General features: G+C 50.6%; 1 protein-coding gene across 8 annotated transcripts in view; it reads right to left on the bottom strand.

The window, feature by feature from the left end:
• The window catches only part of Ttc13 (tetratricopeptide repeat domain 13), a 58,284-nt gene that overhangs the window by 29,805 nt on the left and 14,780 nt on the right, over positions 1-13,699 (bottom strand). For 4 of the 8 annotated variants that reach the window (XM_078023033.1, XM_078023032.1, XM_078023031.1 and 1 more), the window contains exons 3-5: positions 11,618-11,693; positions 8,951-9,021; positions 1,357-1,422 (exon numbers count right to left, since the gene is read on the bottom strand). In XM_078023033.1, the coding sequence (XP_077879159.1) occupies positions 1,357-1,422; positions 8,951-9,021; positions 11,618-11,693 (213 nt within the window). The remainder of the gene's footprint in view (positions 1-1,356; positions 1,423-8,950; positions 9,022-11,617; positions 11,694-13,699) is intronic. The other 4 variants (XM_078023037.1, XM_078023036.1, XM_078023035.1 and 1 more) reach the window with 1 other exon arrangement.

Consider the following 13,699-nt stretch of genomic DNA (forward strand, 5'->3'; position numbering starts at 1 on the left):
CAGTGGCCACAGGGGACAGAATGGGGCCAAGTACCCATCAAAGCCACAAACCCAGAACCCGCACCCAACAAGGCCAGGGGAGCTCTCTTTAACCGCTACATATTACTTTCACATAAAAAGTATCATTAAAGATAAAGCAAGCTGCGTATCAAGATGCAAAATTTTAAAAGGTAAGAATCAAAAAAAAAAAAAAAAAAAAGCCTGTCTCTAAAGTTTCCTCCAGGGCAACTTCAACCCAAGGACTTGCTATCTGTGTTTGTAAGCATGATCCAGCCTGAACTCACTCTGGACTTCTGTTGTCTCGGAAGTGCACAGATGCTGCATAAAATTTCACTAGCAAGCCAGCACCCGTTTAATTTTTTAATTTTAATGTTTTAATAAATTTTAATTAAAATGTTCATGATTCAGCAAAGTGCAATGGCGCACACCTGTAACTTCAGCAGCTCATGAGGCTGAGGCAGGAGGATCATGAGTTCAAAGCCAGCCTCAGCAAAAGTGAGGCGCTAAGCAACTCAGTGAGATCCTGTCTAAATAAAATACAAAATAGGGCTGGGGATGTGGCTCAGTGGTCAAGTGCCCCTGAGTTTAATCCCTGATACCTGTCCCTAGAAAATGTTGATGATTCAGTATTTTTAATGCAAAAGTTACAAAAGTGGCATTTACCCCTCAAAACACATTTTCATATGAATATTTTTATTAATCAAAAGGAAAACAGGAAAGCTTTGTGCACAGTGCTCTGGAGTGAGAGTCCAAGAGTGGAGTCTCAGGCCAGTTCCCGATGAACTCCAACCTGCAGACAGCGATGGTCACCTGAGGCTGCTCATATGAAATATGCATGAGGTAGCTTTCCTCAGAGAAACGTGGACATCACTGATGGCAGCTAAAGATACCACACTGTGTGAAAAAGCATAGAAATATAGCATGTAGGGCTGGGCTGCGGCTCAGCCTAGAGCGCTGGCCTAGCATGTGTGAGCGCTGGGTTCCATCCTTAACACCACAAAAACAAGTTAATTAAATAAAGGTATCATGTCCGCCTACAATTACATTTTTTTTAAATATAGCAAGTAAAAGTAGAGTCTGCACAATCAACCCCCCATTCTTTTATTCAACCCCCTGAAATACCTGGAAAGCTACAGCTCTAAGTCCTGCTACCCCGCAAGGCCTCCTCAGCTCCCGCGGGTGCTTTGAGATGCACCTGGCCCCGGCTTTTCCTGGGCTTGGAAGGCCTCTGGCCATGGGCAGACCACCCACTGCCCTTTCACAAGTGTCCCATCAGCTCAGTGGACAGAAAGCAGCTGTGGCAGAGGCTGGTGGGGGTCGGGCGGGGGCTGGGCGAGCGTGACTACTCATACTCACATGTAGGCCCTTCTTTCCATAGGCTATCCCTCGGCCATAAATTGCACTAACCAGATCAGGCTCCTCCTAGTCAGACCAAAACAGAAACACGTCAAAAACTATAAATGAAACAAAAGAAAAAAATCAGTTTCTGCTTAAAGCACGTTATTGCCTCAAGTGGCCGCTCTCCTTCATGCTGTCCCACTCCTCAGTCTGCAGCCCGGACCCAAAAAGCCTGTCTTAGCCTCATTTGAATGAGATACGATACAAATTTTGCACTGAAAACCCACAGAGAGGGCAGGGACCCAAGGCCATATTTCTCACACAGGGATCTCACTCTTAGCCACTCTGACAGCTGCAGCTGCTTGTCCTGGGGGGGGGGGGAGCTGAAGGCTCGGCAGGAGGGCAACATGAGGGGGACAGGAGGACCTCTGCTAGCTCTTTCCCTGCCCAACGAGAAACCTCCTGAGGAGGCAGCAGCAGCAGGAGGGCAGGTGTGCTGCGCCCTGTGGGCTCCTCTGGCCTGAGCGCTCCCTGCTAGCTGGGCCGCCTGGCCCAGGAGCCCTTCTCACAGGCCTCCAGTCCACAGCCAGCCTCTGCAAGTCACACCTCTCTTCTGAAGCCTTTGCTACAAAGTCCTGGTCATACTCCTGAGGCTGAGAGTCTTAGCTACACAGGATGTTCAGTTTCAAACCTGAGGCGGGCGATGAGCTGGTACCAGAGGGAAAGAACACATCAACCTCAACGAGGAGCCAAAGGAGAAGGAGAAGGAGGGGCTGACATGCAGAGAAGCTCGCTAAAAGGCTACTCACACAGTACAAGGACCATCGGTACCAGGGACCAATGGCATGTGATGGCCATGACCTCATCAGCAGACTGGCCTATATGACTTATGCACCATCACAAAACCTCAACCAAGTGATTCCAGGTGCTGGCTTCTGGAACCTCAGCAGACCCAGCCAAGACAGGCCCGTGTCCAACAGCCCACCCAGAGCTAAGCACTGGCTGCCTCTTCAGACAGGGCTTCACAGTCGTCAGCTTCTGGTGCCACTGCCACTGCTCCACAGAGCCTCTTCCTACACATGGAGCTCTGACATGTGGCCACTGCCCCACAGAGCCTCCTCCCTACGCGCGGAGCTCTAACATGTGGCCACTGCCACTGCTCCACAGAGCCTCCTCCCTACATGGGAGCTCTGATGTGTGTCCTGTAATGTTCAGGGAAATGGTGCATAAGAAACCCTGCTGTTTGTGGAGGGGAAAGACGTCCAGGCCACAGGCCCACAGAGGCCCACAGGACTGCTAACTAATGCAGTGCAGAGGGAGGCTCCCCAAACACTTGCCACTCTCCAGCAAGCAGTCACTAGCATGCTGTGTTCCTTTCAGCTTTTTAAAGCACACATTCATTCATCCACAATCAGAAAAAAGACATGTTAAGCAATCTACGTATTTCAGTACAGGAAGCTTAGAGGATGAAGAAAAACACAGAAAGAGAGAGAAAGGCTCCCTGTGGCCCTGTGAGTGGGGGCATGGGATGGGGTACAGAGATGGCGGGCAGGGGATGGGGTACAGAGACAGGCAGGGCGGGCAGGACGCAGGCTGCCTCCTGAGGGCACGGAGGACACTGCCCTCCTGCTTCTCAGCAGCAATTCCTGCCATAAGAAGTACAGGGCCCAGAAGAGCACCTCGCCAGGGCGGGCAGGACTCGAGCCCACATGGCCCAACTGCGGGAGAACGTCTCTCTGGAGTGAAGCCTGGCTCTGCTGGTATTAACCTGAGCACAGGTTTATCCAGAGGAGCAAGAGACCAGTGAGAAGAAGGTCCATGTACACAGCACTCTGCTGCGGGGACTGCATCCCCAACACCTGCCACCAAGGAGCCTGGTTATAGCCCTCTCGCCAGGCAACCACAATGTCTTCCTGCCTCCTTAGACTACACGGCTCTCCTTCAGACAGGCTCCTGCGTTATCCCCACGGGTGGGACCTCAGCCTGCCCCGCCCACACTGACCACAGTGACCTTTCAAACACCCACTACAGGACATTCTGCACTACCAGTGAACACATGCATAATGTCACACACACAGCAGGACATGCTCCTTGGCCATCACAGTCTTGCTTTCTGTCCAGTACAGTCTGATGCTTTCCAGCCTGACGGCCCCCATTGTTTAAAAACACCAGAGCCCATGACTTGAGTGTCAGTGAGGCCATGCTGCGATGCCCTGTGATGCCGCTGGTGGCTGTCCACCCAGTCCTCCTCCCCTGCTCCACTTCACACTCCAGAACCTCGCCTCATTCGTGCACGGGACGTCTCACTCACAGCCTCTGCCCAATGCACCTCTCCAGACCCCTTCCAGATCCCTGGGAGGCAAACAGGCTTTCCTTTCACTTCCACTGTGTGCAGTATGGATGTCAGCACCTCACTCCATGCTCTCTCAGGCCGCTGCTGCAGAAGCAAGGTCCACGTGAGAGACTGCCCTGCAGAGTCCTGAGCAGGAACGTGAGCAAAGCCCCAGAGAAAGCGAGGGAGCCCTGCTTTCTGGGAGCACATCCAGACAGCCAAACCAAAGACAGTGACTCCCCAACAGGCGGTGAGTGGTGCTCCGGGAAAACCAAGACCTAGACAAGGTTAGGAAGGGCTTCCCATGGGAGAGACCACTGGGTTGGGATGGCGGGGGTGAGGGGATCCCGCAGCTGTGCAAAAATGCAGGAACTCGAGGAGCAAGGGCAGGAAGGGCTGGAGCAGGGTCTGCGCACTCCAAGCACACCTGGGGATAACCAGCATGTGCAGGCAGGGGGACAAGGCAAGCCCAGTGTGTGGTCATCTGGCAGTGGACAGTGGCCTGGGTGTGGTAGTGCAGGGAGGGCAGCGTGGACTGTGGAGACTCTCAGGAGGTTCAGAGCGTGTGGGGCTGAAAGAGGCAGGAGATGGGTGAGTGCAGCCACGGACCCACTACCAAGGGAGGGGGCAACAGGAAGTCCCACGTGGGCCTATGAGTCACAGGGGCACACTGACGTCATACCTGCCACTGTGACTGTAGCATCCTGACATGATCTCTTTGTTTTCTGTGATGCCTGGCACATGACAGACCTTGCCACGTGGAGTTACCATTTAGCAAGGACAATGAGAGTGCATCAGGCAGCTAGGAAACCCTGATGAGGGTTAAAGGAACATCAGATCAGAGTCCACCCCACTGAGCCAGCTCTTCCTAAAGGACAAGCTGCAGGAAGGTGGCTGAAAACGGTGGGGTAGTACAGTGAGGAAGGAAAAGGCAGGCGCAGGCAGCATGAGGCAGTGTGGCCAGTGAGCCCTAGAGATGGCCAACGCTGAGCCTCTACCTCATGCTGATCCTCCACCAACCATGCTGAACTTCCACCAATCATGTTGAGCCACCCCAAGCTGGGCCTCCACCCCAAGCTGGGCCTCCACCCGAAGCTGAGCCTCCATCAACCATGTTAAGCCACCCCAAGCTAGGCCTCCACCCCAAGCAGAGCCTCTACCTCCATCTCCATGCTGAGCCTCCACCATGATGGCCCTGATGGTTCTCCACTGAGCATATTTGGGTCTTTTGAAAGTCTACACTAGTTGCTTTGTGCATGCTGCCGACCCCTGAACTCAGCCTTGGCCTCCCTGCTCCACATGCAGCCCGTGGCTAAGCCCTCCTGAGCCACAAGGTCTGCTCCTCACACACTGAACAAGCTCCCACACGCGCTGTGAAGTGTTTAGGTTTCTCTACTCATTTAGCCTGTCTTTTTAGATTTTCCTAACAGCACAGAAGGATGTGTAAGAATTTTGGCTGTTATCCTATTCAGAGTCTAAATTGTTCCTAAATTTATATAATAGATTTTATACTTTCTAAAATTGATACAACTCTATCTAATACTTTATCTATCACTAGTTTCAGATGTTAAGAAGTGAAAACTTTTATTTGTGAAATGTAGTAGTGAATTATTGGTTTTTCAGCAAAAAAACAATATTCCTTAAAGTAAGTTGGGATGAGAGTATCAGTTTTTCAAAGTATTTTTAAGTATATGAGTCTAATACTTTGTACATTATGAAGTTTTCAGAATTCCAAAGTTAAACGAAAATTAGCATTTAGTCCTCTAATTTTACTTTACACAACTGCAAAATCAGAAGACAGCCCTTCAGTGGAGCATGACCCTTGGAGCCTGGGCCTGCCTGGCAGGGAACCTCCCACTGCTCCTCACAGTGACCTGGGGGCTCACCACATGAGCTGTGCGACGGGTGGCCTCTGATTCCAACAGGCAGTTGCTATGTCCAAGATGAGTGAACCAGTCCTGGAGCACCGGTGAGAGGCACGTGTCTATCCGAGGACTATTTTTAAATGCTACCCATGCAAGTAAAGCGGAATTCTGTTACAACCTCAGTTCCTCCAGAAATGAATCAGAACCAGCAAGCTCAAGGTCACCTGAGCAGCAGCCCTGCCCTGGGACAGCAAGTGGGAAGCGGTTCCCCTCCCAGAGACCATGCTGCTGGCCACCCACACAGTAGGAGAGCTTCAGAGTCATGGGCCCAAGGCCACCTGTCAGCTTCCATGGTGCCTGGGCCCAGGGAGAGGCCAGGATGCAGGAGGAGTGCATTCTTCATTACAGAAGCATCAAACCACAGGGCGGATTCCAGTGGGCTCCTGGGGATGCCCAGGATCACTGAACATCTCAGACTCATACCGATGGTGCAGCCCAGGCAACAGGAGGGCACGCGAGCTTCTTGCCACAGGTCACCCTGGAAAATGAGGAGCCTCGTCGCAGCTCTGAATTTCACTGCATCAATCTTATCCAAACAGACCCCTACGATTCAAGCTCCCGGGGCCCACGATCAGCACACTGTGATGGTCTCAGCCATACTTGCTGTCTTGTGCTGCAGCCAGGCCCGTCCAACAGAAAAGCTTTGCCTCATGTTCCTGAGCTCAAGATACCACAGCCCTGGGTGCAGTCACCACAGGGAAGATCTGTCGGGACCGTTCCCGGCGTAAGAACAGATTTTTTGCACACTTGGAAGCAGCTTAGGACTGAACTCAACTGCGGCCCTGTGACAAAAAGAGGCAGAGCAGTCACACCTGCTGAGTGCAGGACACGAGTCGCCAGGAGGAAATCAACTACACTAATACAAGAAGCTTCATCACTGAATTTTCCCATTAAAATGAAAAGAGCCAGGTGTGGAGGCCTACATCTTAATCCCAGCAGCCCAGGGGGCTAAGGTCAGAGGACTACGAGTTCAAAGCCAGGCTCAACAACTTAGTGTGGCCCTAAGCAACTCTGCAAGACCCTGTCTATAAATAAAGTATAAAAAAGGGCTGGGGATGTGGCTCAGTGGGCAAGTGCCCCTGTGCAATCCCCAGTATTAAAAAAAAAAAAAAAGAAAGAAAGAATCAGATTTGAAGAATGACCATGATTTAAAAACAGTTGAAGAGGCTGACTTATCCAGGTGGAGATCCAGAGTGAGAAGAGGAGTCCTGGTCAGCTGGAGAAGCAGACTGACTACTCTCTGGACACCTGCCACCACCTGGTTGAACAGCACTTTGGTGACAGTAGCTACAGAAAACCTCAAGAAACCCACAGGAACTTTGCATATCGATTCAAAGTTAAAACCCAATGTAGAAAAGTTCTGTCCGGAAAACAGGATCAAGTTCCTTATTAAAATTTTTGGAAAACAAAACAAAACACTGTAGCATTTAATATTGAATCTTTGTGTTTTCTAGGCTTTATCATAATCACATACAAGGAAGAAAACACAACGATTTCCACCACCCTGTCTGGATGCCTCTTCTCTCTCCTACTTACCCCATGTCCATGACCTGGGACAGGTGGGAGCACTGAGAGACCACCAGGACAGCACGGGGCGGCCGTTCTGCACCTGAGCTGCCCAATGTTGCCCATCACGCCCGACCTCAGAAAGGCAGTCTGACCTCGCCGTCCACACATCACACCTCTGGGGAGAGAGCCATCACCTTATCCCAGAGTGACAAAAGCTGTGTCTCATGTCAACATATTCCTGTCTTTCCTTTGCACAAAAGAAACTGTGATCATCTTTCTGAGCCTCCACCCCAAGCTGATGACCGGGAAGTATATTCTACACTGTGATGGCCATCAAAGGCACATCACAGAGCCATGGAAATCACAGATTACAGATGAACAGTAAAAAACATTTACACTCTGAAATTAAGTTCAAAGCACCCAAAGTGTATAGTATGTGCTCAGGCTACAAACACAAATGCACACTTCAAAAAAGGCAAAGAATAAAACATTTAAATAATGTTAATACTGTCAGAATTAGGAAATTTTTATTTTAAAAATTTTTCTTCAATATTGTCATCAATTACAAAGATAATAACATTTTCTAAGAGTTGAATGAAAGACAATGGGTCAGCAAGCAGCTGTGGTTACTATGTTACACATCTCTGGACAGATGTAGCAAAACTGCTTTCAGGCCAGGGTCCTGCAGCCCAGGATAAAGTGGGGCCCACCCTTTGCAAAAAAATGCTGCAGACTAGAGAGGGGATTCCAGCCTAGGTTACCTCTGCATTCCAATTCCACATGACCCCCAAACACAGAGCTGCTCCATCTAAGGAAGGGCCTCAAAGTCACAACCAAAAATATCTCATCAATTTGTTGAGAAAAGAGAATTACCAAATTAATCCTAGGTTCTGAAAAGGAAAACAAAAGTAGAGCTGACACCTCACAACCAGTAATTTGGAATCCCGTCCTAGACGGTCAAACCTTTGCTGGCTCCTGCTGTGGTCAACACTGACACATTTACTAGAACGCACTCCGAGTAGCTAAAGCTTATTGAGCACCTGACTATGTGTCAGCATTGAGTGCTCAGTGCTAACCCATCTCCTTCTCTGTAGCGCACCAGGCAGACAACTGGCACACTGTGGCAAGGACAGGCAAGCACCACGTGAGACCATGTAAGGCCCCCCTCAGCTCCCACAGGCCCCCCTCAGTCTCCCTCAGCTCCTGCAGGACCCCACACTCAGCTCCCGCAGGCCCCCCTCAGCTCCCGCAGGCCCCCACTCAGCTCCAGCAGGCCCCTACTCAGCTCCTGCAGGACCCCTCAGCTTCTGCAGGACCCCTCAGCTTTCGTAGGACCCCCTCAGCCCCCCTCAGCTCCTGCAGGACCCCCTCATCTCCTGCATGTCCACATACAGGCTTCCTCCTCTGTGGATGCCACAGAGCAACCAACACACAAAGGCTCCTTCCTTAGCTAAGGTGGCTTGGTCATGTTTAAAGTGAATGGAAATGAAGTCAGCCTGCAGACTTCATGTAGGAAGGGGCTGGAGCATCAAGAGTCCCTATCTTAGGGGAGGTGTGTGCCAAGGAAAGGAACCTGGAGCTGCTGTCTTTTCCATCTTGCATCTGAATGCCACTCTGCTACCAGACAGCTGGGAGACAGTGCAGACTGCCTGGCTCAATGGACTCTTCTCCTCTTTTAAAAAAAGTAACCCTGCAAAGCCTAGCATCAGGGCAGTGCATGGTCAGCACTGACATCTCTGCTGCTTGGAACCCTACAATAGAGCGTCCCGTGGCATTCGGCTACGCAGGAGCCCATGCTTTTATCATGATTGTAAACCTGAACTACATAAATAAGAAGAAAAATTACCTGAAGCATTGTTGAGAAATGCCTTATTGCTTCATCGTAGAGACCACTGCCAATCAACACATAAGCAATTGCTGTAAAGTAAGACACACAAATGTTAAGGACAGAACCAAGGGCTCTGACAGCATCAGGGCTGAATGCTCGGCTGACACGCAGGGGCAGCTGCAGGGCTGGGAGCAGCAGGGCCACTGGACTCTCCACTCTCACTCCGGCACTGGCTAGCCAGCCTCAGTGCCTCCAACTGTGGTGATGGAGGTCTCCAGGCTGCCTTCTGTTTCCCACATCTTTACTGGTGCATTATAGTTGCACACAATGCAGGGTCTGTTGTCACATATTCATACGTGCGATACTGTCACTCACTCTCAAACCCCAGAGACCTTTGTGATGTCTCCTGCCTATATGCCGGGGAGTGGGGAATGGCCCAAGCACTGTGGCATAGCGTGGGCCTGTGACTTCATCATGAGCATCCAGAGAAATGCTGACAGACTCAGGAATCTGTTCCTGGGGTGCTGAGCCCACTGCCTGCTCCCCAGCTAAGATGCCTGGCAGTGCTGAGCCGGGTGACTCGCCCAGCAGCCAGGCTCTCCCCCCGCAACCAAGACACAGCCATGGCCTGAGAAGGACTCACACAGAGGAAGGCAGTTCTGATCTAAGGGTCGGGAGACACAGTGACATTCTGACTCCACTCTCACCCAGCAAACTGCCAACAAGCCAGGGTGGTGGCATGTGCCCGTCACCTCAGCACTGGAGGACCATTTGAGTCCAGGAGGCAGAAACCAGCCTGGGCAGCACAGCAAGACTCCATCTCAAAAGCCAAAACAGAGACCAAAACATATGAATAAGTCACAACATTCAGGTTACATTCCACCTGTGATATTTGCTCTAATCCTCCCCCCACTTCCTAATTCCTGAAAGACATTTTGGTCCTCACTCAACGTAGTGACTATTTTGATGACATTTTTTGCATAAAAGCCATCTGTTTCTGGACCTAACAGGTGCAGACAGGCAACTCACTGCTGCTGTTGAGAGCACACACTTCCTGCCAAAAAGAAGCAACAAACACTTAACAGAGACACATTAAATGAATAAAGAAATTTAGAAAAATCTTTAAAAGTGCCCAAGAAAAATAATAGCTCAAAAAAACTGAGCATAATACACCAGAGCTTTGGAGCATTCTCCAAAACAAAAGAAAGGCTGAAATATCTCATCAATTTGTTGAGAAAAGAGAATTACCAACTTAATCCTAGGCGTAGAGAATGGAGTTGTTCTGAAAAGATAGATTAAGGCCAAACTCATGTTCAGAAGGAGAAGAATAGATAGCACCAGGGTATTTTCTCAATGGGGAGGTGGACATCAGGAGCTGGCTCAGTCCTGCCCCTTTGCCACATCAACTCCTCAATTCCCTAGCTGCAGGAGGGACAATCTGCAGACAAGGACATGAGTCTGTGGTAACTAGAAGAGCTGGGGTGACTGAAGCCAAACAGCCATGAGTTAGGCCAGTGAACCAGGCCCTGGTGCACAGCTTGCCTCCTTACCACTGGCTGTACAGAAGCAGCATAGGTCCATCCTGGGGACCCCACATGCAGGCTGCCTTGCAAACACAGAGGCACAGGGACAGAACTGCAGGGCCAGGCTTCTGCAGACAGGACAAGGAGAGCTGGACTCCAGTTCAGGTCCACATGGTCCTGGAGACCTCAGTCACTTCTCACCATGTCAAGACCCACCTACCTACCTACCTAAATCAGCAGTATCTCTTGAATGAACAAATGAATAGAGATTATAAAAAACAAGCAGAGGAGTTTAGGGGAAAATGTACTTTAGGACTATATTTAAATTTTTGTCCAAGGCTTAGCTATTAAATTCCACTCGAATAACATCAAATGCAATTCCCAAATCTTTCCATCTAAAGAAAAAACCCAAAGTTTAAAAAAAGAACCTAATCCAAAACACTCACAAACATAAATAACTAGTAGAATCTAAGTTTTGTTGTGGGAAAACAAAGTCATAACAGATAAATGAAGAGCTATAATTCTCAGCAATCTCCACCAGCTAGCACCTCCTAGCAACTCTATACCACAGAAGACATTCCTCCAGGAAGAATCACTGTCCCTCGAAAGACCCCAAACTCCTCAGGGCCCATGGGAAAAACTTCACCACTGTGTCTGCTGCGGGGACCCAGCGACGGGTGAGGTGTGGCAGTGGCCTGTCCGTGCCCCTCTCTCCCTCCCTTCAGGTGAGCTCACTAGGCCATGAGGAGGCACACCCAATACACACCTGACACTGTGCAAATCTGAATGAACTCCGTTCTCTACTCCCATATCCTCACACCCATAACCATGGATTGGCCTCAGAAGTAAAATATTCTTGAACCCTGAGACTGAAGCAGATGTCCCGACACTCCATCCTGCCTTCGCTTCTTGATGACAAGCACCCAGGTGACCGACCGTCTGCTATACAGCCAGAGCTAAGGACTGTTAAGTCCACGCAAACACAGGACTGCAGTGGCACCTACTGATGGCTGCACACAAACCTTCTCTTAAAAATGACATCCAACAAGCGGAACCTCCGCGGGGCCAGAGGCATCGTGCAAGATGCAGCCCTGCTCTGCTGCCCCACTACCCTGCCTGCATCTTGGCCTCAGTGGTAGAGGGAGGCCCAGAGCCAGCTTACCCAGCTCTTCATTGGTGCTGTCATTGTCGGTAGCAAATGGGAACCTCTTTTGTTCTGCAATAGACCTGGCCTGGCTCTGGAAAAAAACAAAACAGAAACACATACTTTAGTTAATCACAAATAAAGAAAAACCTCTGTTAAAAACTTGTATTGTAAAATATTAAAGCTATATTTTATTTAAGTGGAAGCAGGAAGCATTTGCATTTAGTACTAACAACCATGTCTTCGAGAACACCATCTGGTGGAGCTGGTACTTCCTGTCTCCCCATTGGTTTTCGAGAGAAAGTACTGCTTTCCTTCTGTGGCAACAAACCTTGCCAGCTGCTTCAAGGACACTCCCCATCTTCACAGGGAGCGTCAATGACTCACTCCCGTCACTCCAGTCCTCTAATGTGGCTTGAACACAGATACTGTGCTTTAAACTCTAGAAACACCAATCCAATCTAAAAGCAGGACTTCCACGGAGGGAAGCACAGCCAGCAGGGCGAAGCATCCCGCCCAGCGTGGACCCACCCAGCCTGGAGATAGGCCCCAGAGAAGCCAGCAGACAACACCTACGTGCAGAAGCCAGGGGACAGCAAGGTAAGGAAGTGGCCTGGTCACTGGGATGGATGCACATGCAGTCTCTGCCCACCACAAAAAGTGACGGCTGTCTTGCACTCTGGAAACAACTCGGATCTGATAAAACACACACCTGCCACCTCACCAGGAGATCTGCCACCAGGAGTGGTGACATGCCAGCCTACAGTGTGCACATGGAAACTTAACTCCACAGCAGAGTCGCCCAGAGGCAGTCACAACACACAATCCACAGGGAAGCTAAGACCAGAAGAGACCAAGGATCTGCGGCCTTGGCAAGTCTAGAGGCTCAGAGCCGGGGACAGTGCAGTTAGTCAGAGTCCTCCTGGCCCAGCGCGGACACTGTGGGCTGACAGCCATACCTGGGACACCCTGGCCAAGGCATAAGCTTCTCAGCCTCTGCCTGGGACTCCTTAGCCACAGCCCACTGGGCCTTACTGATTCAAGGAAGGGGGTTCCAAAGGTATTTCCCCGTATGCTCCTTATATGCTCCAAGTCCCAGTTAGTGGTCAGCTACAGAAAGCTCCTTGGTTTGCCCAGACAGGTGCAGAGCCAACGCATAAGCCACTGCTGAAGACACAGGCCGGAGGCACCCATCTCGGGGCTCACACCTCCCTCCCCTCTCATCCAGGAGCCCCATGGAATGAAGCATCTGGAGAGACCCCTGCTGTGGAAATGTCTGCACTCTCATGGTCGAGCCCTGGCAACTAGAGAAGCTCATCAGCCCCTCTGGTTCTGCCACAGGGCGGGAACTCCTCTGTGAGAATTCTTCCAGATACAGTATTACCAATGCAAGAACAGGGAGCCTTCTCCTGCGGGCTACTCCCAGCCCCAGCGAAGGCATTCCAGTGCCACCAGAGGAAGGGTAGGGATTTCCGTCAGAGGATGGACTCGACTCTAGGGACCTACCTACACAATTAAATACTTCCAGTGACGGCCAACTCACTACCTTACAAGAGCGCCCCAACTGGTTTTTGACAAGTCTCAAAGTTTCTGCCACATATCAAGTTGACAACTGTCAGCAATTTAGGAAAACCAGGGGCTCACTCTCCTGTCCCAATTTCTAACTGTCTTCAATGGGTCTGACAAAAAAGCCCAGCTGTTTGGAAAACAAAGAGTAGCGTAAGGGGAATTTTAAACAGATCCTCTAAGAACAGTAGAAATAGCTGAGCCTGGGCACTTAGCAGCTCAGCTCCAGAGCCCCTATGAACACAAAAAAGGCCTGTCCTCCTTGAGGCAGGGGCAGGCAGGGAAAAAAGCCAACACTGACAGGCAAGGGCACCCCTGTAGGTCCAGCTGGTACTGATGAGAAACACGCGCGAGACCATGAGGGCAAGGCAAGGGAATGCGGAGCACAGGGCCCTCCTGGAGAGAAGGCCAGACATGCTCCCTCCGCTCATGCGCATGTCCCAGGTCAAGAACAGCCAGCTGGCCGACCTGCCTCTAGCAGTGCAAGGTGACCAGATGCCAGGTGCCCTGCCTTTCCCCTCTGCATGCAGAGCC

Source organism: Ictidomys tridecemlineatus, chromosome 10 (genome assembly GCF_052094955.1).
Source record: "Ictidomys tridecemlineatus isolate mIctTri1 chromosome 10, mIctTri1.hap1, whole genome shotgun sequence".
NCBI lineage: Eukaryota > Metazoa > Chordata > Mammalia > Rodentia > Sciuridae > Ictidomys > Ictidomys tridecemlineatus.